Raw genomic sequence first — 25,793 nt, forward strand, 5'->3', positions numbered from 1 at the left:
CTAATTGTGTATGTTGGCCATACAGTAATCAGAATTCTTAGGCAATTCAAATTGAAGTTTAAATTCAAGTTTTTGTTCTTCACTCTAAAGCTTGTTCCTCTCAGAGTTCTCATTCTAGTAAATGACATTTAAAATTATTATGATTTTGTGGTATGGCTTTGGGATAATCTTTAATGTCCATCTTGCTCTCAGATTTTATATTTAATCCATTAACAGTTTCTGTCAGCTTGGTCTTCAGAATATATTCAAATTATGACTACCACCACACCCAGATTTTAGCCTTTCCCCAAACTGTCATCATTTTGTAGATTCTGCTAGAAAAAGCTGACTTTCCCTTGAAGCCAGGAAGTGTGCCTGTAAAACGACTCTCTTTCTTACTCCCAATGTTGAACCCCTGAGAGATCTCATTTCTTCTTGTCATTAATTGGGGTTGGAATTTATGCTATTATAGGGAGCTGCCCAGACAAGCTGTCTTTCTGAGGCTGCAGCCCCAATTTGGGGCCAGCAGGAGACCAGTTTGAAAATGGATGAGTTTCTCTGGTTATGAAAAGTAAGTTCATACTTTGGTCAGTCAGCAGCAGATGGAGAGTAACTTCTTAGTAGGAGAGTGCTCAGCTTTTACAGAGCCAGTGATGCCGTGCAGTGCCTGTCTTCCTTACTCATGCTTATTTAGCTACTGTCGTTGTTTGTATTTGCATGCCACTTTTAAGCTTGCAGTGTATTTTAACATCTATAATTTCTCTTTCTCTCTCCCCCGCTTCCTCCTGGTGTCAGGAGAATGCTTATATTTTTAGATAGTGTTACTTAGATAATTCTAGCTATGAGAATACTTCTTCCTTAAGTTGTATGGGAACGTGTACTTTCCATAACTTCCATCCTAAAGTTGTTTTAAGTTCAGTTTGTTGACTCATGGTAATTTAAACTAGCCTATTGGCCTAGGGTGATTTTCCAGGGCTGCATATTGGCATTTTTCAAGAGGTTCTAGTCTCTGAAATTGACCGCTGGTGTTTTCCTTTTCCTGTCTTATTGCCTCAACTTCCTTTCCTTAGGAATCTTTTCTCTACCTTCATTCCAGAGCCATGTACAGACAAATGGCAGAATAGTTGTCATCAAGCCAGCTGTTGATTGCCTGTCTCAAACATTTGACTTATTTCCTATCCTGAGGTGCTGCAGGAGAAGTTAATGACCAAAAAAAATTGCTCTTCTATCATGTGAACCTAGTTAGGAAGAAATTGTTTGATTTTTATGAAGTGTCACTGTCACTGTCATCCCATCGCTCATCTAGTTGCTCAAGCGGGCACCAGTAACGTCTCCATTGTGAGACTTGTTACTGTTTTTGGCATATTGAATACAATACGGGTTTTTATGAAATGTAAATAATATATTTGGAGACACCTTTTCAAATATGCATTGGCCTTTGTGTCAGAAATGGTTTCCATAACAAGGTAGGACAAATTGACTCGCTAATAGAGCTTAATGAGAGCTATTGCATTAATCAGAATGGAGAATGTGCTTCATTAAGATAATTAACGAAGCACTTGTTCAGGTGATACTTACTACACACAAATTTTCACGTTTATTTCTTTCCCTTGAATACATTTTGAAAGAGATCTTGGCTATGTTTCCTTGTCTATAACAAAATGATCAGTGGCAGTAAATTCATGTTTTGTTTTGTTTTTCCCATGGTGGGATCTTGTCCTCTGCATGTGGAGGATTGCATGAGTTAGTTTCTTCCAGCAGTCTACATGTTCATCACTAGGCACCAGTGCTCCCCAGTAGAAACCCATCCTTTGCCAATTCTTACACAAGTATCATTAGAATTAGAAAGGACTCCAGAGTGCCTAAATTCATTCATTTTACATCAGGACACTGTCTAGAGAGGGAAGTAATTTAGCTAATGTCATGCAGTATACTAGTGCCTACTTTGTGTGTAGGATAGTTGACTGGTAACGAACTAAGAGCTCGAAAGCCTGGGTGACATTATGTAAGTTATCACCTTATGTTTCTCAGCATCTTCTTCTGTAAGATAACAAGTACATAGGGTAGTATAATCATATGGGTTTTTATGTAATCTTTTTTTTCAATGATTCCTTGTTCTCCTCTGTGAGGATACTGAAAATTATCTATATAAGCTGATGTCAGGGAGAATGAACAATCATTAATCGGTGCTGTTTTCTTTTTTCTCTGTAGGATCCTCAGTCTTCCACAATGAACCCCGTTTACAGCCCCGTGCAGCCTGGGGCTCCTTATGGCAACCCCAAGAACATGGCCTACACTGGTGAGTGGTGAGAGGATGGTTCTCATTTTTTGAGAAAAGGTGGTTAAAGACATTACCAAATAACCTCTGGAATGACTTGGTATTTCCATTTCCAAAAGCCCTAGGGATTCTTGGGAACTCAGAGAAGGAAGACATGCCTAGGGTCTAATAGAGATAGAAAGGACATTCTTGAGACCAAGATTAATAATAATAATTATTAAATTCTCAACAACTTGAGGAGAAAAATAAGCAACATTTATTTCAATAAATAATATGACCTGCCCCATAGATCTGACCCTTTGTGGAGTATTTTCACATACTATAGCTTGCTTTAATTTTTAAGAAGTTTTACACAGGATAGTCATGCCCATTCCATAAGTAATAAAACCAAAATCACCCTAAGAGGTCTTAGAGAAAACCAGAAATAAATATTTCAACCTTGCTCTGTTGATTTTGAAGACTGATCTTTTTCTTGAACTGCATGTCAAGCTACTTCCTACTTCCCTGCCGTTTGTATGTTGTCCCTCTGTGAGAATGCCATTGTTCCCTAACAATTTTAAGAACTCTCTCTTTAAGAACTTGACTCTGACTCAGCACTTTCCCAGGGAACATTCTCTCCCTTACTTGGGTTTTGGCAAGTTTTCTAACCTTCCAGAGCTTTTGTGTTCTCATGTGCACAATGAGGCCAATAGTAGTAGTTCTTTTTCATAGGGCTGCTCTGAGGATTGAATGAGCCTGTGAAGGCTCTCAGTATACAATATCTGCACAAAGTAAATGCTTCACCATAGTTATTATTATTTAGAGTAGTATATATGGCAGTGGAAATAAAAGAGAAAATGTGTGTACGTTACTCCGGTGCTTCACCAGAGTATTAGGAACCTTCAACGATATAATGAATATAAAACCAAGGGAAATGTAACAGTATAAACAAACAAATAGAAGTAATACCCCCATATCAGGGACACTTAGTACTTAAGGTTAGCAGGGTTAAAGAGTAGAAAAGGGGAAGATGGAGTTCAGAAAGTAGATAACATAGTCTTAGTGGCAGAGGTGAAGGTTGCAGGTGGAGGCTTCATCCTCATTGGCAGTAAGGAGAATGAGCCAGTTGCTTTCATAACTGCACTTTACTGTGTGTGTTGGGCAGCCTCCTAGACCGGTCCTGAAGGACTCTCAGAAAATGCTTGATTGTGTTTTTTCAGATTTTGTTCTTTAAGAGTACTAGGGTAGGACCCAGGAGATAGCTTATATTTTGCATGCAAGAATGCAGTATTTAATCCCTGGCACCTCATGGTTCCCTGAGCCACCCAGCGGATATAGCTTGGAATACCCCAGGGTGTCATAAATCTTGCCAAATAGATCCTGCAAGCTTGGTCATGAAACTGTTCAAAGAGAATGTTATGAACAGATAGACAGGAGAGAAACAAACACAGGTTGTCCAAGCCTTAGGTTGCCTGAGCAGCGCTGAGTACATTGGTACTCATGTGTACATTGGCACACATTGGTTCAGTACTACATTGCTCTCCCACCCAAGCTGACATTGTTTGAGTTAACAGAGACGTTAAGATACAGTAGGAACATGAAGATCAGAGGCTGGGCTATCTCAGCTAATCAGCAGGTACCCTGAAAAGTACCAAGTGGGGCTGGAGCAATAGCACAGTGGGTAGGGCACTTGCCTGGCACACGGCAGACCCAGGTTCGATTCCCAGCATCCCATATGGTCCCTTGAGCACCACCAGGAGTAATTCCTGAGTGGAAAGCCAGGAGTAAGCCCTGTGCATCACCAGGTGTGACCCAAAAAGCAGAGAAAAAAAAAAGTAACAAGTAAAAGGGGCACAAGTCATAGTACAGTGAGTTGGGCACTTGCCTTGGATGCAGCTGACCTGAATTCAACCCCCAGCAATCCATATGGTCCCTGACCACCACCAGAAGTAATTTCCAAGTGTGGATATATTCCTCAACATATCCAGGTTCGGCCCAACTCCCCTTCCAGCCCCCAGAAAAGGGTTCTGAGTAAAGTCGTGACAGTTTCCTCTCCTGTTTTTACCCATGTTGTCCCTACATCTAAAAGACCTAAACAGTCTTATTCTGTGCTTGCTTGGCACATTTTTGCAACTATTTATTTTGCTCTTTCTTGCTATATTACTCTTTCCTGGATGCATTTTTTGCAAAACCTTTTGCATTTTGATACCTAAACTATCTTACCTATCTTAGGAGCATATCCCATCCTTGGGACTTTTTATTAGGGAGATAAATTCCCATACAAGATGTGTTTCAGGACAAAAAAAGGGAAAACCAACTAGCATAATACTTTATATTTTTCAAGTATTTTATTTTTATCAGTACTTTTAATAAAACTTGAGTACATAAGAGATGATCAGTGTGTTGACCTAAGTTTCTAAGAATGCATTTTAATAAAAAAATTCTTCTAACATTTACAGTTAATTACATTTGTGCATCAGGATTTTTCTCAGTGCTGTATAACCCAAATTACTCACAGAAATCAATATATTGGAGGTTGAGTTTGATATGACTACAGCCATCCTCACTTTTTAAAAGTTCATATGCTTTTATTATCACAACAGCTTTATTATCTTTATGTAACCTTTTTTTTTGCGATTTTTATAGTTTTTATTTTCATAAAGTAGTTTGCAATAGTTCATTACAGATAATATTCAAACACCCACCCCTCAGCGAGCATCTTCCCACCACAATAAGAGGGAAGTGTGTGAAGGTTGTTGTACTTCATTCTGGAGCAAATTAAGCCCGTATATAAGATACAAGAAAGTATGTTAAAACCAAACAAATGTGTGCTACTTTAGTTACATCAGTGGGCTAGAGTATAAGATTCGTGGCCGTGTACTCCAGGAAGTACTGCATCACTGTCTTCTGGGAGTTTTATTTTATAGTCTCTGGATCTTGGCTATTGATAAGATTACATGGCGCTGGGGGGAGTTTGTAGTTGTAACTGCCAAACTGCTGGAAAACTGGGGATCTGGGTGGAGGAGGCCCAGTCCAGATAACGAGCAGGCTTGTAGATCTCAGCCATGGGTCCCACATACCTGGGTTCCTCTGTTGGCTCCCTCATGGGTGAGGCTCGTCTGAGTGTGTGGAGAGTGGCCTTGAGCATGGCTGCAGCTGGGTTGTGGAGGTTTTCGGCTCCGGGGTTCTGCTTGGGGTGGGGAGAGAAACTCAACCTGCCCCCTCCGAGGGGCCCCAGTAAAGACAGCCTGGTGCAGGGTCAGGAGATTCTGCCCTTATGTAACCTTAATAGTAAATATTTTCTGTTTGAATATATGTATTTATCTTCACTGTCACTGTCACTGTCATCCCGTAGCTCATCTAGTCTCACAATGGAGACCGTTAACTGGTGCCCGCTCGAGCAAATCGATAAGCAACAGGATGTATTTATCTCAATGACATTAATTCCAGTAACTACAACCCACTGAGCAGTGCCCAGGTCCACTCTACTCAGACCTGTTGGTTTTCTCTTCCAGTTAGACCATTCCAGCAACCTTGTTTCTGTGCCAGAGGGACTTGAGCTGCTGTGATAAACAGGGCACAAAGGAATTCTGCCAGTTTCCTCTGATCTTGGCTGCCTTCATTCTTACTAAACTATTAAAACTTGAAAACCAGGTGAATGGTTTACAAAGAAAATTAGGCAATGTTTTGTACTGGAAAGGGAACAGAACTTGATGCTGTTTTTTTGGGCCACCCCTGTAGTGTTCCTGGCTCAGCACTCAAGGATAAATCCTAGAATTGCTCAGAGGATCCATCATGTGGGGTGCCAAGGATTGAACCTGCATTGGCCACATGCAAAGCAAGTTCCTTACCCACTGTCACACTGCTCCAGCCCTAGGAAAGGAACAGATTTTGGCTCTGCCTGGAACAAAATAGGATTTGGTAATTGTGTTTCCACTCAATGAATAGCAACCAAATTTAAATCCCAGCTCTGTTCAGGGGACCATATAGGGCTCCAGGGATCAAACCTAGTGTTCTACCCACTGTACTTTCTCTCTACCCTCTTACAGTCAGATCAAAGTTCATGTGCTTTCTCTTACAACATGCTAATGTGTCTTAAAATATGAGTTTCCCTTTATTGCTTTTAGCAATAATCAGTTTGTAGAATTTTTCAGTTTAGGACTAGCAACTCTTGCCTTTGGGGAACTCAAAAACTGTTCCTGACTAACAGTTTGAGGTAGGCTAAGGATGTGAAGAAGTAAGGAAGGTCAAGACTAGTATCTGCTTCAGAAGTTGCGGTGGTCATAGGAAACAGAGCTTAGAAAGACCGGCTTGAAGGGCCAGAGCAGTAGTACAATGGGTAGGGTATTTGCCCTGTACACAGCCTACCAGGGTTCAATCCCTGGCATCCCATGTGGTTCCTTGAGGACTGCCAGGAGTCATTCCTGAGTGCAGAGCAAGGAGTAACCCCTGAGCATCACCAAAAAAGAAAAACCGCTCCCTCCCCAAAAAGAAAACCAAGTAGAACTCTTTAGTGTCTAAGAGGGAAGTATAATACAGTTTTGTAATTACAATTCTGAAGCCAGTTCTTGTGTATGGGTTTTTTTCCTCTCACACCAAGCAATTCTCCACCACCAGTTGGGTATCTCCAACTTAATTCTGACCCTTCTACCCGGAGAGAGTGTCACATTCCACAGGTTCATTCAGCCCCCAAGGGTGGCTCTGTTCAAGTGTCTGTCTCAAGACTGCTGACTACTGACTGGCTGTAAACCAGAGGCTTCTATGGTCATTCTTTAGCTCGCTTAATTTGATCGAGCAGCTCATAGAACTCAGAAAACCACTTTATTCAAGTATAACATTATTGGGTTATTATAAGACCCTGTAAATCAGCCAGATTGAAGAGATGTGTAAGGTAGTGTGCGTAGAAAGGAGTCTGAAGCCAGCATATCCTCTCCTAACCCCTCCATGCATTCATCAGCCTGGAATCTCTTCAGACTTGTCCTTGTAGGCTTTTATAGAACTTTTATTACATAGACATGAGGGTATTGAATCACTGACCCGTGATGGTTAATTCAGTCTGCAGCTTCTGAGGTTTGAGGGCAATGAGACCGAAAGTTCCTACCCTCTATTCAGGTAATTACTCTGGAAATCAGCCCCTATCCTTAGTACTTTCCAAAAGTCAGCACATTGATATAAACTCAAATATGATCAATAGAGTTTGCTGTGAATAATAAGACACTTACAGGGCTAGAGAAATAGTACAGCAGGTAGAGCACTTGCCTTGCACACAGCCAACCCAAGTTTGGTTCCCAGGGTCCCAAAAGGTTCCCTGAGCATCACCAGGAGTAATTCCCAAGTGCAGAGCCAGGAGTAATCCCTATGCATCTCCAGGTGTGACACAAAAACAAACAAAAGACACATACCACTTTCATCACTTAGAAATTTGCCAGGATTTTAGGAGTATAGGCACCAAAACCAAATACATTTTTCTAGTTATAATGTCATAGGAACTGGGTGTTTAGCTCAATGGTACAGTACAGACTTTGCATGTACGAGACCCTAGATTCCATTCTTAGCACTACCAAGAAATAAACACTTAAAAATTACAGTATTATCGCAGTGCAATTTATTCTAGTGAACGGTTATCTCCTGATAGTGTTTTCTATATTTCTCTCTTTCTTTCTCTGTCTGTCTCTCTGTCTCTGTTTGTCTATCTGTCTCTTTGTCTCCCTCTCCCTTCTCTCAGCATTGCTCAGGATCACCCTGGCAGTGTTTGGGGGATCATACATAGTTCTGGAGAATAAACCAGATTTGGTCATGTGCAAGGCAAGCATCTTAACTCCTCTGCCATTTCTCCAGGCCTCTCAGTTTCCTTTTAAAAACAACTTTGCTAAGGCAGAGACATAGGTTGGCCACTAGCCTTGAATGCAGACGACCCAGGTTTGGTCCCTAGTACCCCATATGGTCCCCTGAGCACTGCCAAGAGTGATCCCAGATCAGAGTCAGGAGTAAGCCCTCAACATAGGTGTATTCCAAAGGCCAAAAAAAAAAAAAAACAAACCAAAAAACCTCCTCTACTGAACACTTAGTTTGTACCAGAAAACCAAAATTACTATTTACAAACAATATTTTTATACTTAAGGTAATTCATGAATGGGGCCAGACAGATAGTATAACAGGGTGCTTTCCTTGTACTCAGTTACCTGGGTTCAATCCTCGACATCCAGTATGGTCCCCTGTGCACCACCAGGAGTTAGTCCTGAGTGCAGAGCCAAGAGTAACCCCTGAGCATAGTTGGGTGTACCCCCTACGCTCAGCAAAAAAAGTTCAAGAACATAGTATAGTTAGCTCCTGTACATCTTGAAAAAGAGAACATGGTATGTTGATAAGCTTCTATATGAAGCATTGATAATGACTTGGGTTCCCCTTCTCCAAAATATATGTTGAAGCACTTATCTCTCAATGTGATAGTATTTGGAGATGGGGTTTGGGGAAGATAATAAGGTTTAGATGACATTATAAGGTATTAGTGCCTTTAAAAGAAGAGGAAGACACTGCAGTTCTCTCTCTGCCATGTAAAGTTCTAACAAGAACCCTTCCTTCAGCATGTCAAGAAGAGAACCCTCACTCGAGGCTGACCCTTTCCTTAGAGCAACCCAGATTTTGAAACTGTAAGAAAATAGTTCGTGCCACCCATATAGTATATCGTTACGGCATCCCAAGCTGAACAATATAGGTATTATGTGTAGTGAACAGTTGAACACCCTTCACCTCGATTGATTATAATAGCAGTCTCTGTAGTCTGGAGCATCTTTTTACAAGAAGACCTTGGAAATGTTTCTCTGTGGAAAGCGTGGAATATTGTCAAGGCCTAATTTTTCTCCTTTTTTTTTCCTTTTGACCTTTTAAAATGTTCTTTATGTTGAGCCAGAGAGATTGTACCAAAGGTAAGGCATTAGCTTTGCATGTGGCTAATGCTGATTTGATCCTCAGCATCAACTATAGTCCCACATAAGATGTGTCCTAAAAGTAAACAAACAAAAATAATGTGAGACTGGGCTGGAGTAGTAGTACAGTAGGTAGGACACTTGCCTTGCATGTGGCCACACCCAATAGTACTTAGGGCTTATTCCTGGTTCTGCCCTCAGGAATCACTCCTAGAGGATTTGGGGGACAATATGAGATGCCAGGGATTGAACCTGGGTTGGTTGCATACATGGCAGTGCCCTGCCCACTATATTATCACTCTGGCCCAAGAGGACAAGTTCTTGATGCCTACACTTGCCTTAGAGCCTACCTGGAACTTGGGCAGACCTTATCCTTTCTGCTCTGTGCTTCTGCCATAAGGGGAGAAATGAGGTTTTTTTTGTTTTATTTTGTTTTTCTTTTTGGGTCACACCTGGCGATGCACAGGGGTTATTCCTGGCTCTGCACTCAGGAGTTTCTCCTGGTGGTGCTCAGGGGACCATATGGGATGCTGGGAATCAAACCCCGATCGGTCTTGTGCAAGGCAAATGTCCTACCAGCTGTGCTATCACTCCAGCCCCCGAGAAAATGAGTTTTACCTGCCTCTTCAGCAAATTCTCCCTGCATGCTGGCTAGACTTCACTGTTCTTAAATAGTTAGGTTCACAGTTTTTTCCAGCTCGGTTTTTTTTTTTTTTTTGGGTCACACCTGGCGATGCACAGGGGTTACTCCTGGCTCTGCACTCAGGAATTACCCCTGGCTGTGCTCAGGGGACCATATGGGATGCTGGGATTTGAACCCGGGTCAGCCGCGTGCAAGGCAAACGCCCTACCCGCTGTGCTATCTCTCCAGCCCCCCCAGCTCGGTTTTGATGAAGATGGATTTCTGGAGATTCCTAGTTTACCATCTTCTGTGGTATCTCTCGCAATGTCAGTATGCTTTTAAAAACAAAAGTCTTCACCATCATATTTAAAAATGTTTGTTACCTTTAAATGTTTGTTACCATTAAAGACAGTATCAGGCAAATATGTATTTTTTAATTATTGCGTGAGGAAGGTCTTCTTTTAACATTCTTTACAAATACCAACAGCCACTGTCCTGCTTCATTGGAAAATGTGAATTCTGTGTATTTGTGTACAGTGACAGAGTCACTCTGTCACTGGAGCCACATTGCTGTATTAAGTCATTGGTATATTTCTATTAAAGGGTGTAAATATTCACCAGTAGCTCTCCATTTCCTATCTTTTATATTGGTCAAAGAAAACTTTACTTGTTACCATACTGAGAACTTTTTTTTTTTTTTTTTTTTTGCGGGGTGGCAGGTAGGGAGTTGGAGGGTGGAGGGGAAACCCAGCAGTGCTCAGGACTTACTCCTGGCTCTGCACTCAGGAATTGCTCCTGGCAGGGCTCAGGGGACTACATGGATGCCAAGGATCAAACCCGGGTTGGCAGTTTGCAAGGCAAGCGCCTTACCCACTGTACTAGCGCTCTGGCCCCAGGGCTGGCAACTTTGGATTTAGTTACCTGCTTGTGCTTGGAAAAATATCACTTAAGAGTTTGTTTTTGTTTTTGTTTTTTGCTGGGGATGGGGTGGGGAGGTGCTCATCCCAAGCTGTGCTTAAGGGACCCAGAAGTGACTACAGTGATACTTGACCAACTGGATGGACTGGCAGTTCAATACTAGGGTCCAAGTATTATGGTTCCCCCCACCCCCACTGCAGTGCTTGAGAACCTTAGCCACATCCCGGTAGTGCTTAGAAGCATCCAGGGCTAAACGGATGATGATTGGGAAGCCATGTATTCCACAGATTGAAGCCCTAACCTCCATGTTAAACCCTCCTGCAAGGTACATTAATACCTACATTAAGGTGTTTGAAAACTGCTTTGCCACCCTCAAGGATGCTACTACATCTTTTTTCTGGAAAGACATTCTTTGATAGGCATCAGGTTTGCTGAACAAAACTCAAGGGTTCTCCAGGTTTCAGCCCTGATTATTGTAATACTACTCCTATAGTAACTTCTGAGCACCTAAGTTGTACCATACGTGTGCTGGATGCTTTATATAGTTCATTTCATTTCATCTCCATAGCAGCCCAGAGATAGATAACATTATTGGGTCTTATAGATGAAAAAAACTGATATAAAAGGTTAAATGCTTTTTTTGAGGCAATAAAGAATTTCATTATACTTTTGCTTGATATCAAAGACTCAACCTGTCCTGTGCTGAATGTGGGCAGGTCTTGAATTGAAAAGTTTCTTCATGTTTGGGGCCGGAGCGATAGCACAGCGGGTAGGGCGTTTGCCTTGCACGCGGCCGACCCGGGTTCGATCCCCGGCATCCCATATGGTCCCCCAAGCACTGCCAGGAGTAATTTCTGAGTGCAAAGCCAGGAGTAACCCCTGAGCATCTGAGCATCGCTGGGTGTGACCCAAAAAGCAAAAAAAAAAAAAAAGAAAAGAAAAGTTTCTTCATGTTTGGCTCAGTTTCCTCATTCAAAAAAATGAGGAAGGTGTTCCTCAGGATGCCTTAGGAATCTGTAAGAGCAGCACTGTGACAAATAGGCGTTCCCTTCCCTTCTAGTGGAGATCTGCTCGGCCTGTGTCATGTATTAGACTATGAGATGAGCTCTTATTTGAGGAAAGGGTTTTGCTGCCACAGAATAGGCCTGAGTGAATTGGTTAGGATGAACTCTGGCCTTCCAATTTTTTGGTATATACTCTATTATTCAGATCATTGACTATCAGTTTTGTGAATACACGCTGTGACGGTGCATCCTTTGTGTATATTGCGCCTCCCTGGTGTATCCTCCTGAAGTTGTCCAAGTCTGTCAGAAGGGGAAGACACATGAATGGAGAAAACTACAGCACACAAGACACAAGTAGGCTATTGTGCGACTATTTCAGGTCCAGCAGGAAAAACACATTGCACATTGCCATGGGAATATGATGCAGGGAGTGGGAAGTGGTTCACAGCTATGTCGGAGGTGAGAAGTCAGTTACTGTCTAATATTCCTTAATCTATTTCTTTTGCATCTTTAACATAATTTTCTATGTCCAGTACCTTCCTTCAGCCAGAATGTTATGCCCAGGGCATCTTGACATTCTTTTCTTTTCTTCTTTTTTTTTTTGTGTGTGTGATAAAATATTTTATTGTTTTCCAATAAATATTTGGTGTACAGTCTTAAAATTATAAAGTTCATGATTAATAAGAAATGAATTTTTCTCTTAAATTTAGGATCATTTAGAGCTTTGTAAGTCAAAGGTAGTAAAATCACTTAACACTTCAAATCTAAGAAATCTATGTCAAGAGGTTTTTTTTTTTTTTTTTTTTTTTTTTGCTTTTTGGGTCACACCCGGCGATGTACATGGGGTTATTCCTGGCTCTGCACTCAGGAGTTACCCCTGGCAGTGCTCAGGGGACCATATGGGATGCTGGGAATCGAACCTGGGTCGGCCATATGCAAGGCAAATGTCAAGCCCCAATGTCAGCCCCTATGTCAAGAGTTTTTAAAAGTGCATGATTCACAGTTTCAATATGAATAAATGTCCCATAATCCAAAATTACTAAACACAAATCCTATTCCTTCTTCTACAATATGGCCTTCAGAGAACAATGATTCTGTCCTGAGGAGAGGCACCTAGTGACAAACGACTTCATGAAGAGGTGCTACTGGTATCCAACGGGTAGTGCCAGGGATGTTAAACATCCTACAATGCACAGGATGAACCCCCACAACAAAGAAATATCCAGCCCAAGTGTCAATGGTGCTTAGGTTAAGAATCTGTTTCAAAGACTGACAAAAGCTGTAAATGCACAGTGACTCTAAAGCCACTTTCATGGACAAAGACAATTTAAAAGATCAATGTAGGGGCAGAGAGATAGTACAGTGGGAGGGTGTCTGGATTCCTGGAACCCATCCCATGTGGTTCCCCAAGCCCACCAGGAGTGAACCCTCAGCGCAGAGCCAGGAGTAAACCCTGAGCATCACCAGGTATGGCCCCAAAACAAAACAAAAGACCAAGCCTAACCAATACTATAACCAAAAGTAATGTTTGACTTTAAATATAAAACTGATTAAACACACAAACTACAATGGCAGAATTGGCATAGAGAGCATTAATTTCCCTTGAACAATACTTAGATAAAATTTTAATGATATGTAAACCAGCTGGCAGATGGCAAAGTTCTGTGTTCCAAAAATGTTTATCCCAAAAACAAAAAACAAAGCCCCCAAAAAACCCCTTTATCTTAACAAAACAAGGAGCTTCACATACTCTCTCTTTTTCCCAACTATTTCTGGTATGTGGCTTTTACAGATAGCACATAAATGAGTGTGTGAAATAAATTTGTCTTTCCCCCACAATCTCTGGTTGCAAAGTATCAAATTTTCAAATAAGGTATCTGTGAATTAGGAACCAAATTGCTTAAAAATTTCAGTATTTTACTAATCACTCACTTCCCTATTTACATTCTATGTATTTTGTCATGGTCAATAAACTGACTCAAATGATTTAAATTATCCCACCACTTAAAGAGAAAAGCTTCTGAAATAATCTTAAACCAAGGAGTTAACTTAACTTCACCATTGGCTGCCTTTTTCAGAAGTTCTTTCAGTTCTTCCTTTGACACATAACTGTAGCTTTTAATCTCATTGGGGTCTGGATTCAAAGTCACATTCTTCTTCAAAAACAAAATGTAATCAATTTCATGTTCTCCCCAAATACCATCAGACTGGGCCTTGTAATACATCCGTGTTAGATAAGTAAATTCTTCTGGAAGAACCTCTTCCATTGGAATTCCTAATTCGGCCTTCAAACGCCTCTGAGCGGCTCTTCTTACTCCAATTGCATCATTTTCTTCTAGCTCTCCTGGATTACTAAGTGGGTGACTACAACAGGAATTGGTAAAGCAACCTGGAAAGGTAATTTTAGCATCTGATCTCTGTTGCAGCAGTAGCTTATTTTCATCGTTAAACAAGAAGACACTAAAAGCTTGATGCAATAATCCTTTATCTGTATTTTCATTCAGGTGACAATTCTTCTTGGTGTCAGCTCCAATTTTATTGTCATTTTCATCAATAAGAATGCACATCTCTGAGAGCAGTTGAACTTGCTCCTTATCCAACTTATCAAAATTTATTTCAGGCATTGTCACAAAAGGTCTGATCTGTCCCCAGGCTCCGGGCGGCTGAGTTGACATTCTTTTCTGTTTGTGTTTCTGGCCACACTTGGCTGTGCTCAGTGCTTTTTGCTGGCTCTGCGCTCAGGAATCAGTCTTGGTGGAGCTCAGGGAACCATATGTGATGCTGGGGATTGAACCCAGGTTGGTCCTATGCAAGGCAAGTACCCTACCAGCAGTACCATTGCTCCACTCCTGTTTCTGACATTCTCGAGCAATATCAGTGGAAACTATGAAAGCTTTTTCCAAGCCACTCTCTCTGGTAGGGTGTAGCCATAGTCACTGCCAGCAAATGAGTTTCCTCTGCCTGAAACTAAAACTGTTCATTTTGTTTGCTATTAATTCCTAAGTTCTTTGTCAACATAAACATAATTTTATAACCTCATAGCTGAAAAACTAGTGAGACTATAAGAACTTTTGGCTATGCTGCATAGTCATAGTGTCACTGGATGACTTCTTTTAGTTCATGTAAAGGAATGAGCTCCTAGTCAAAGTCAGAACTTTTTGTTGTTGGCTCTATAGCTGACTAAAAATTTGAACAATTTGGTTTATTTCTGACGGCCTCGATTTCCTCCTCTATAAAGTACCAGTAGTAACACTTAGCCAGTCACTTGTTTGTGAGGCTTCAAGGAGATATATTTTTCTGTAAGAACTTTTAAAATCAAGCAAAGCTCGTCAAAGCTAATCAGAAGTAGGCTTGATGAGTCTTCTTATCCGGGAGGTTAACAACTTGGGCAGGCTGATGAGATTAGAAAATATACTAGCACCAGAATGTTCTTTTTCTGTTTTAAAGAGAATTCATTAGCATTTGAGGGCAGAATTGGTCTGTTTTCTAAAGGAATCATGGGGTTTCTGGGTAGGATCTGAGGAAGTTCAGAACTTGAAAACAGGGTGCATGGGTTAAAGGGCTGTAGCACTCAGTGGTAGAGCAATAGCCTTGCATGTGAAGGACCTGGTTGGATCCTTCACCACAAAAAAATAAAATAAAGATTTGTGGGTAGATCATATGGTCCCCTGAGCACGGCCAGGGGTAATTCCTGAGTACAGAGCCAGGAGTAACCTCTGTGCATTGCCAGGTGTGACCCAAAAAAAAAGCCAAAAAAAAAAAAAAGATTTGTGGGTAGAGAGGAAACCTCTCATGTCCTATACACTAGTGTGAGCTGTCTCTCCTGTGGGTGGGCTCATAGTAACATCTGTTATTAACAATAGTGGTTATTCTTCATTGAGTATTATTAGCCACACACAGTATTTTGGAAATCTTCGTATCCAAATGTACTTAATATTAGAAAAGACCGAATTTGTCTCTGTATCAGTGGGAAGATAGTCGAGAGCAGTTTCTCCAAAGTTAAAATTTAATTTTAACAGTTCCTTTTTTTTTTTTTTTTTCAGAATATAAAGGTTTTTTTTTTTTTATGTGTTTTTGTTTTTTGCTTTTTGGGTCACACCCAGCAATACACAGGGATTACTCCTGGCTCGTGCACTCAGGAATTACTCCTGGTGGTGCTGGGGGACCATATGGAATGCTGGGAATCGAACCCAGGTTGACCATGTGCAAGGTAAAATGCTCTACCCACTGTGCTATCGCTCCAGCCCCAAATTTTCTTTATTTTTACAAAAATAAAGGACCTCCTTAAAATGTGCACAATTTTCTTGTGCGTAAATTGTGTTTATTTTGCTATGAGCTCAATGTGTAGTTTGCACAGATATATAATACTAAGTTTCCATTGCTACTACTAAGAAGTTCAAAAATTTTGTGATTCTTAAACTATTGTGTGCAAACTACTTTTTCTGTGCTACAGTTTAAAGAATGTTCTTTGCATTTTTCCTTTTCTTAAGTTTCCTAATAAATTATAATAATGTGGATGCTTTGTCCAACCACATGCTAAACACTCAGTGGGGAAAATTCAATGAGAAAATGTAGATTGTATTGTTCTGGGAATTTTAATGTTTTCATTTTTCGGGAAAATTTAAATTTTTATTTCAATTTCAACATAAAATATTGTGCAGATAAAAAAAAATAAAATAAAGGACCTCCTTTTTCAGAGACAGCTTCTGGATTGATGTAGGCATTATTTTCCAGGCATCAAAACATGCTGGACAATCACTATTATGATCAGAAGGGTTTTTTGTTGTTGTTGTTTATTTTTTCTTTCTTTCTTTTTTTTTTTTAACAGATACCGTTGTGTTTATTTCATTGGGCTGGAGTGATAGCACAGCGGGTAGGGCATTTGCCTTGCACGCGGCCGACCCAGGTTTGATTCCTCTTTCCCTCTCGAAATGCCCAGCAAGCTACTGAGAGTATCCCAAACGCATGGCAGAGCCTGACAAGCTCCCCGTGACATATTCTATATGCCCAAAACAGTAACAAGTAACAAAACAGTAATGTATCACAATGGAGACGTTACTGGTGCCCACTCGATCAAATCAGTGAACAACGGGACGGGACGACAATGCTGTATATTTATTTTTTGACAAAACTGTTAATGATTGGATCTCAGTCATACAGTGTTCCAACACCCACCCCTCTACCAGAGTACGTTTCCCAGCACCAGTGTCCCCAGGTTCCCTCATTGTACCCCTACCTCTCTCTCTCTCTCTCTCTCTCTCTCTCTCTCTCTCTCTCTCTCTCTCTCTCTCTCTCTCTCTTTCTCTCTCCCTCTCCCCCCCCCCACACACACCCTTTTGGCCACTGAGGTTTGCAATATTGATATTGAACCTTACCAACAGTTCCTTTTTCTTAAGAGCAGTTGCTCCTTAAGTGTTCAAGGCCCTGGGAGACAGCAGTGCAGATCCATCTTTTCTTCCAGACTATAGATAGAGCTCCTAGGAAATGCCCTTTTCTAAAAACCAATAGGCATTGCCCAGTGTCCTGAAACACTTGATATTTCATCCTTAGTCAAAGAGAAACCTATAGAAAACTGTTGATATTGCAGGAACGGGAGTTGTTTTGTTTTTAATTTTTTTTTTTAAAAAAAAGGCTGAAAGCAGGATGAATATACTGTTAAAAACCTCCTCTAAAGAGGGACTTTTCCAACATCTAGAGGTGGCCAGTTGTGGTTTCCAAAGTCTCTCTGATGATTGCATTATATCTAACAGCAGCAGCTTCTAGGTATAATCCTCAGGTCTCAGAATTGATTCGAAAATCAAATTCTTGGGTCTGTTTCAGACCGGATCTGAAACGTTGGAGGTGGTTCTAGCAATTTGTATTTTCATGAGTCTCTAGAGGAATCTGATGCTTACTTACATATGCCAGTTAGTAAATGTTCAATAAATAGACTTTCTTTTCTCTCCCAATTCAATGAGTTTGTCTAGGAACATTGCCATTGTCAGTGTCATCATTCTCTGGGAAAATACCCTTGGAGTTCCACCCAGCTTTCGAAACAGAGATTGTATGTCAGCTTTGACAGAGAGGTGTCGCTGTGTTACAGCTGGTTGACCTCTTTTCACATGGGGAGGTCTATGAAGCAAGCAGCTCTCAACCCTAGACAGGGATTGAAGCTACAGTTTCCAGGATGAAAGACAACAGTCCTATCTCTTTCTTTGCACATCTTTGAAAAACTAAGTAATTGGCCCCCAAAACTAACTTTAAAAGGACTCATGTTGGGTAAGGGCAAGAGTGTGATCACTTAAAATTTGCTCAGCTGGTGGGGAAGGTACTTGAATTTAAGTGTCTAAATCAGATTTTTGTTATTACTGCTCTCAGCAAGAGAAAGGGGCAGAAAAATCAATAGTCCTTGTTCTTGTTCTTGTTTAAACTACAAACCCACACTGTTACCTCCAAAGGTAACTTGGCAGGCGGAAGCTTGGACAAATGCTCTCATGATTGCAAGTTTATGCTGAGTTCCTTGAAATCTTTGCGTTCCATCTGCATGGCAGAAGGCCTGAAGTCCTCGTGGTGTCCTGAAATAGGAAGCAGTGAGCAGCTAGATCTGACTTCATATCTTCCTTCCCGTTCTTCTTGACCCATTGCTGGAAGAACCGAATTCAGAAATACAGGCAAAACTAAAACTGTCCAACAGGGGTGGCCTGTTGCTGGGAAGCCATGTTGTGATACAAGTTGCAGTGCTGAATTTCTAGAGGGGCTTAAAGCTTTAAGGAAGAAAACTGGGGGCCGGAGCAATAGGACAGCGAGTAGGGAGTTTTGCCTTGCACGCGAACGACCTGGGTTCGGTCCGGGCATCCCATTTGGTCCTCCAAGCACCACTAGGAGAAATTCCAGAGCCAAAAGTAGCCCCTGAGCATCGCTGGGTGAGACCTAAAAAAAGCCAAAAAAAAAAAAAAAAAAAAAAGGAAGACTGAACCGTTGATATTACTATGATTGTTTTCCTCATTTGAGTACTTGCACCATTTCAATATCAGTGATAGGTCTGGACTCACATAGTTTAATGGTTAAGACTGCCTACTTTTGAGTACTTAACAAAACATTCATGCTTTGGAGCCAGACGATAGCTCAAAGGACAGGACCATGTTCCTGGTATACGCAGGGCCCAGGGTCCAATTGATGGTACTGTGTGGCCTCCTGAGCACTGCTGGCTGTAGGTTTGCTGGCATTTAGCACACTGGGGAGGCTGCGGTTTATCTCCCCCAAGGTGGACGAGGAGGAAGAATTTAATGCCTTATTTTCACTATTAAGATCTTTTTTTTTCTTTTTGGGTCACACCCAGCGATGCTCAGGGGTTACTCCTGGCTCTGCGCTCAGGAATTACTCCAGGGGGTGCTTGGTATGCTGGGAATTGAACCTGGGTTGACCGCATGCAAGGCAAATGTCCTACCCACTGTATTATCACTCCAGCTCCACTATTAAAATCTAACAGTGAAAATAACTCATAGAATAAATCTTCTGTAAATAAAAGGTCAATGTTGTTTAATTTGAATCTTGTGGGGTGTTTTATTGATTTTCCGGCCACACCTGGTTGTGCTCAGGGTTTTCTCCTGGCTCTATGCTCAGAGGTAACTCTTGGCAGTCTCAAAGGACCATATGGGGTACTAGGAATTGAACCCAGGTTGGCCAAGTACAAGGCAAGCAACCTGCCCTCTGTACTATTGCTCCAGCCCCTGAGTCTTGTGGAGTTTGGTTTTTGTGTTGTTGTTTTTTAAAATTTTGTTTTCTGGGCTAAACCTGGTAACGTTCACAGTCTACTCCGTGCTCCAAGGGCCTCTGGGTTTCCTGCATGCAAAGCAGGAAAGATTCTCTTTGAATCTTAATTTCATTGTTTGATTTCTGTATATTACTTATAGATGCTTGAGGATGCTTCTGGGAAATTTGAGTAATGGTAGCATAAACAGAAAGTGCAGATCTAACATAAAATATGAAGTCTTTATTTTTTTACACCTGCTGTTGATTTGTTAAGCTTAATGATTTGTATTCCATTATTCTTGGCTTACCTTCTTTTTTTTTTCTTTTTGGGTCACACCCGGTGATGCACAGAGGTTAGTTACTCCTGGCTCTGCACTCAGGAACCACCCCTGGCAGTGCTTAGGGGACCATATGGGATGCTGGGAATCAAACCCGGGTCAGCCACGTGCAAGGCAAACGCCCTACCCGCTGTGCTATCACTCCAGCCCCTTGGCTTACTCTCTTGATCTGAGATAATTTGACCTATGATAAGATAGTTGGAGATTTTCTTGTCTGTGGTCAAGTGTAGGAAACCATTAGTGGTATTTGCTCTTTTACTCATAAAGCAAAGTCTCCCAAAATTTCTAAGGTTTTGTGTAAATCCCATTAGTCAAAACTGGACTGCCTGGCTTCCTTTGAGTGCTAGGAAAGTGAAATTTTTCTTTTTCTAATCTTTATCAAAGCTCAGAGTGGAGTGGAAATGAGCAGCATTTAGCCAGCCCAGTCTACCACAGCATCTGGACAAGTAACTTAGAATCTCTAGTTGTTCTCTTATTAATAAAACAAAGATCATAATAGACGGGTACCATGAAGGGATTGTGAAGATTTAATGAGATCACTGTAAATTATAGAGCACACTTGACACATAACAAGTAATATTTTATAAGTAGTATTTTCATTACCCCAGCCCTGCAAAGTTATTATTCCACTTTAAGAGAAAGCTGACGTTCAGTGAGATGAAGTAATAACTTGCCTGAATTCAAAGTTTGAATGGCAAAACTGTCATCAGAGCCTTTATCTGAATCTAAAGTCCATGCTCTTTTTCTCTGCCTTGGGGCTTGAGTCAGCAGAGAATTACTTGGTCCTTAGTTTGTGACTTTTTCTTGGCTGGATCCTAGGCATCAGCTGCTTGGTGATTAGAGAGAAAGAGAGACTGAGAAGGCTAGGTTAAGAGGGACTAGGGATTTTCTTCAAGTGGCAGGCCCCAAGTTTGATCATCAACAGACATGGCCCCTCGATCCCCCTTGGCCTGGGTGTTATTTTGGGGGCTCCTAAACGTAACCAAGCCCTTGCACTGAATTACATTGCTTGCACCTTCCATGCTGAATACTGTTGGATGTGGCCCTTATAGTTTGAAAAAAGTATAGGTTTAGGAGCCAGAAAGCATGGTTTGCCCATGGGAGACTGGGATTTGATTCTGGCATCACATGATCCCCTAAGCACTGCTGGGAGCAGGCAGAGAAGCACAGAGCCAGGAGTAGCCCCTGAACAGTGCTAGTGTAACCCCCTACACACCAAAAACAAATAACAGCAACAAAAAAATCACCTGGTTTAGACAGTGAGAATTCAAGGAGCAGCCCCCTCCTGGAACATATGAACATAAACAGAACCACACTTAGGGGTCATCACTGGGGTGATACTAGATTTACCAAATTGAGGGACATGCATATGAGAAACACAGAATTATAATTTGGTAATAATTATAAGAGTTAGCTTAGGGAGTCTCCAGCACGGACCCCTAATCTAGCCTGGAGGAGGGAAGGTAATGAAAGACTTTTGAAGAGTTGGAGATGACGTAAAGCACAAGGGAAAGACAAGCTAAGTATTAAGGGCAGCCTGAACAGTGACATGGAAACGGAATAGTTGAGTGGAATATTCTAGAAAAGCTGTGCACTTGGTGCCAGTGAAGTATAAATGGCAGCCAGGATTGGCAGGAAAGGAAATAGGGCATCTGGATGGATAGGAGCCAGACTTGGAGGGTCCTTAAGCTGTATGTGCTAAGAAATTTGGGACTTCATCCCAGCAATAACCTTTATTCTTCTTTGGGCACTGTTTTGGAACTTTATTCTGGGCCACCAGAGAGTTTTTGACATGATAAATAGATAGGCATTTTTGAAAAGTCTCTCTGGATGCCAGAGGAGGATGAATAGGAGAGAAAATGGAGGTCAGGACAAAGTTAGGAAGCTCTTAGACTAGATCATTCATGGGAACTGAACTAGGAATGGTATTTGGGGTGAGGTGGAGAGGATGTGTTTGAGACATCTTTGGAGAGAATAGTGTCTGGCATAGAATAGACATTGAGTATTTGGAGAATTTTATATATATATATAAATGAATAAATTAGAACTTAACGTGGGATTGAGGGCATGTGGGCATTGGATTTATCTCAGTCTTCCTCTGGTTTAGGTGACAGGTTGCATGGTTATAACTTTTACTGAGTTTTCAAAAGTACTGAGACCAGTGTGTGTGAAAAGACTTTCTTTTTCAGTGTTTTTCAGGTAGAATGATTATAATTCTTGAGAATTCCCTATTTTGCTTGTACTTAACTTACTAAAGAATATTTATTGCTGGGTCAAATTGATAGTACAGCGGGTAGGGCATTTGCCTTGCATGTGGCCGACCCGGGTTTAATCCCCGGCATCCCATATGGTCCCCCAAGCACCGCCAAGAGTAATTCCTGAGTGCAGAGCCTTGAGAAACCCCTGAGCATCGCTGGGTGTGACCCAAAAAGGAAAAAAAAAAGAATATTTATTGCTATGTATGGGACAATATGATGTTATCTCCATTTTATGGATCTGGGAACTGAGATATAGAGCATCTTATAATTTGCTTGGGCCCATCGAGATATTCACTGTGAGTAAATAGTCTTTTCTTTGTAGCCTATTTTCTTTGTGTAAGACTCATGAACTTCCTGTTATAGTTTCAACTGATAATAGGCAGTAATAAAACAAGCAGTAAAATTCAGAAGATTAGGTTGATCTAATTACCCAGTTGTTAAGATGAGACTGAGTGCATCATAATTTAATACACTGTCTAACTCAGTTCAAGTGTATTCAGTATCATTTGCATTATACAGAGAAAGTCCTAATGATGCTTTCTTTGTTTAAAAGAAAATAATAAAAAAAGAAAAAGAAAATAATGAGGGAGGGGGCAGAGAAATTAATACAGTGGATTGCCTTGCTCAGTACCTACCCAGGTTTAGTCCCTGGTACCATGTGATCCCCTGTAATTCAAAAACCATAAATAAAAGGAGAAAATAACTCAGAAAAAAGTCTTCCTTTATCAGGTAGATCTGGATTCAGCCATAATTATATAACCTTATGCAACCTCTTGCAAATTTCTTCAGCACACAGAGCCTCAATTTTCTCACCTGTGAAAATATGAGAGCTTTTTTAATTGAGTAGTAGCTATGAGCTTTTTTTTTGCTATGAGTTTTTTTTATTGAATAGTAGCTATGAGTATTTTTATGTAGATACAAAAATAGAGATTGAAAATTTGATTAAACAAAATAGCTGTTGAACATAAGGACCAGAGGTATAGTACAGTGAGTAGGGTGCGTGCCTTCATGTGGCTGGCCCAAGTTCCCTCTCCAGCATGCAATAGGGTTGATATAGTCCCCTGAGCACTACTAGGGATAGTCCCTGAGTATAGAGCCAGGAGTAAGCCTTGAATACTACCAGGTGTGACCCCAAAACAAATAGGTATTGAAATGGGATTATATTCTGGGGATCTATGACTTAGACATGACCCAGATTTCATTTTATTTGAAAACAAGTCCTGCTGCTTTTGCCAAGCTTATTATTTCCCACCTGTTTCCTTCAGGACTTCACCAGTGAAATGACAGGTCTCTATTAACTAACCTTTTAAATATGTAGAGCTGGGGTCGAAGGGAGCTTAACAGCCTGAGCACATGCTTTGCATGCGGAGTTCTAGGTTTTTTTCTTGGCACCACAGAATCTGAGCACAGATCTGGGAGTAGCCTATGAGCACCATTGAATATGGGCCAAAAAAAGCAGTAAGTAAAAATCAAGACAAAGTGAATCACAGGGATAGCTCAGTGATAGAGTGCATGCTTTGTGTGCTAAACACAATCCTGGTAGCTCTATTTCTGGAATTACTCCGGGCTCTGCATTCAGCCCAACAGCTTCTTTTCATATAGAAAAATGAAGTATCTTAACATTCTTTATTAAGTCTGAGGAAAAAAATTTCCCTTTACCACACATCTCTTTAAACAGAATAATGTAATAAAATAGTAAGTTAGCCTAAAAGGGGAAGGAATTCATCGACCAAATCATTAATATGCAAAATCTCTTCTTGTTCAAGCTAATCTATCTAGAAGATAGATTCAGGGAACTCAGAAATCTTTCACCAAACAGTCTGTACCATGTAAAATAAATCCCTTCTGCCTCACAGATGCTGGAGAGAAATAGCATCATATGCTTGGAGTGGGGATTGAAACAGAATGGCCATCTGCTTTCCCTTAAAATATCTCCCACAATGCTGGTGAGATTGTACAGGGGTTAAAGCACTTGCCTTGCATTCTGTCTACCCTGGTTTTATGCCGAGCATCACATGGTCCCCTTAGCACCACTGGGTCTGGACCAAACTGTCCCTCCCACCCCTACCCACCAAAGGTATCTCCCATACTTACAAATAGGAAACTTTAGAGATATTCTTAGATTTGTAGAATTTCCTCTTCTGGGCTGGAGGAATAGCACTGTGGTAGGGCATTTGCCTTGCATGCAGCCAACCCAGGTTCGATTCCCAGCATCCCATATGGTCCCCCGAGCACCACGAGGAGTAATTCCTGAGTGCAAGAGCCAGGAGTAAACCCTGTGTAACGCTAGGTGTGACCCAAAAAGTAAAAAAAAAAAAAAAAAAGGAACTTCCTCTCCTGAGGAGCAACACACACTTGGTTTTATGTTACCTAGAAACTGTTTTACTCACTTTAATGTGTCCTGTTTTCTAACCTTTTTTTTTTTTTTTAATTTTGGGTTTTGAGCCACACCCAGTGGTGTGCTCAAGCTTATTCCTGGCTCTGCACACAGAAATCGCTCCTGAAGGTGCTCAGGAGATGTTAGGGATCAAACCTGGGTCCACTATGAGCAAGGCAAGCACCCTATCCACTGTACTATCACTCCAGCTCGTATCACTCCAGCTCCAATCCACCCTCTTTTTGTTCTCTTTTTATACTAAAGATATAACAAATTTTCTGTTCTGGTTTAAACAGCCTTCCCCCTAGCCACAAAGTAAAATCCTTTCTGATTTTCTAACCCAAGGAGATAGTCTTTTGATACTATTTTAATTTCCCCCCCTAATTATAGTAGCCATTAGACCCTGTCGAGTGCTAGTGTAGCCCAGTGGCATTTGCTCACTCCAGGAACACAAAGTGCCTCAAACCGTTCGTGCAGGGTCTTGATGATGAAATCTGACCATCTTGTAGGTGGGTGGCCAGACATTCTTTTGACGTCCCATGGAATCCAGACTGGGACGAATGGAGACATTACTGGCGCCCAAGTGAGCAAATCAATGAACAACGGGATGACAAGTGATACAAGTGAATTATGGTAACCTTTTTTTTTTCAGGCTTGGAGATAGAGTTCAGGATGTGAGGTGCTTGCTTTGCATATGATGTATCCTGGTTTGAATCCCAGCACTGTTTATAGTTCCCCAAATACCTCCAGGGGTCATTCTTAAGTATAAATCCAGAAAGCACTACTGAGTGTGGCCCAAAAGCCGGGGAAAAATTTTTTTTTTAATAATTGACTTACTACTGATTTATATGGAATTTCAGGGGTTTCACTTCATACTTGTGTACATTGTGTACATAATTGTCACCATCCCACCACCAGAGTTTCATTGTGGATCCTCAGCAAGGAAAGAAGGTTCCTCTACTTATTTCTCTTCCCATCCCACCCTCCCCTTTTCCTCTGAACTACCTTAGTTTTTATCAAAACTAGAAATTAGTTTTGTTGGGGTTTTTTTGCCAGTTTGCTTGCTTTAGTAATTCATAGTATACAGATGAATGATATCATCCAATAACTGCCTTTCACTTCCATATTTATTTTAGTATAACTACTTTAAGTTTCAGTCATGTTAACTGAAAAGGCACAGTTTCATCACGTTCATAGCAAAATAAATAATATTCCATTGGATACTCAGTTTATTTTTACTTCCTGATGATCCAATAGTTCTTAAACTAGTTCATAATTTCTAGTTTCCATATTATTAAAAAATAACCTATTTCATGTCTAATCCTTGCAGTAGCAAGAAAAGGTTATTAGATTTTATGGACATCTCTATTAAGTCATTAAAAT

At 41.0% G+C, this 25,793-nt stretch overlaps 2 protein-coding genes across 4 annotated transcripts in view; one reads left to right on the top strand and one right to left on the bottom strand.

The window, feature by feature from the left end:
* Positions 1 to 25,793, top strand: part of FAM168A (family with sequence similarity 168 member A) — a 187,170-nt gene that overhangs the window by 124,079 nt on the left and 37,298 nt on the right. For all 3 annotated transcript variants that reach the window (XM_012934934.2, XM_055141780.1, XM_004618202.2), the window contains one exon: positions 2,191 to 2,278. In XM_012934934.2, coding sequence (XP_012790388.1) covers positions 2,209 to 2,278 — 70 coding nt within the window. In that variant the 5' untranslated portion in view covers positions 2,191 to 2,208. The remainder of the gene's footprint in view (positions 1 to 2,190; positions 2,279 to 25,793) is intronic.
* On the bottom strand, positions 13,462 to 14,368 carry LOC129405582 (isopentenyl-diphosphate Delta-isomerase 1-like). Its single transcript, XM_055141781.1, has one exon. It carries the CDS (start codon positions 14,328 to 14,330, stop codon positions 13,647 to 13,649), a length of 684 nt encoding a protein of 227 aa, XP_054997756.1. The 5' UTR covers positions 14,331 to 14,368; the 3' UTR covers positions 13,462 to 13,646.

Source organism: Sorex araneus, chromosome 6 (assembly GCF_027595985.1).
Source record: "Sorex araneus isolate mSorAra2 chromosome 6, mSorAra2.pri, whole genome shotgun sequence".
NCBI lineage: Eukaryota > Metazoa > Chordata > Mammalia > Eulipotyphla > Soricidae > Sorex > Sorex araneus.

What these genes read in the sequence shown, in the direction of transcription:
- LOC129405582 (XM_055141781.1), bottom strand. Translation starts at nt 14,330, where the DNA reads ATGCCTGAAATAAATTTTGATAAGTTGGATAAGGAGCAAGTTCAACTG.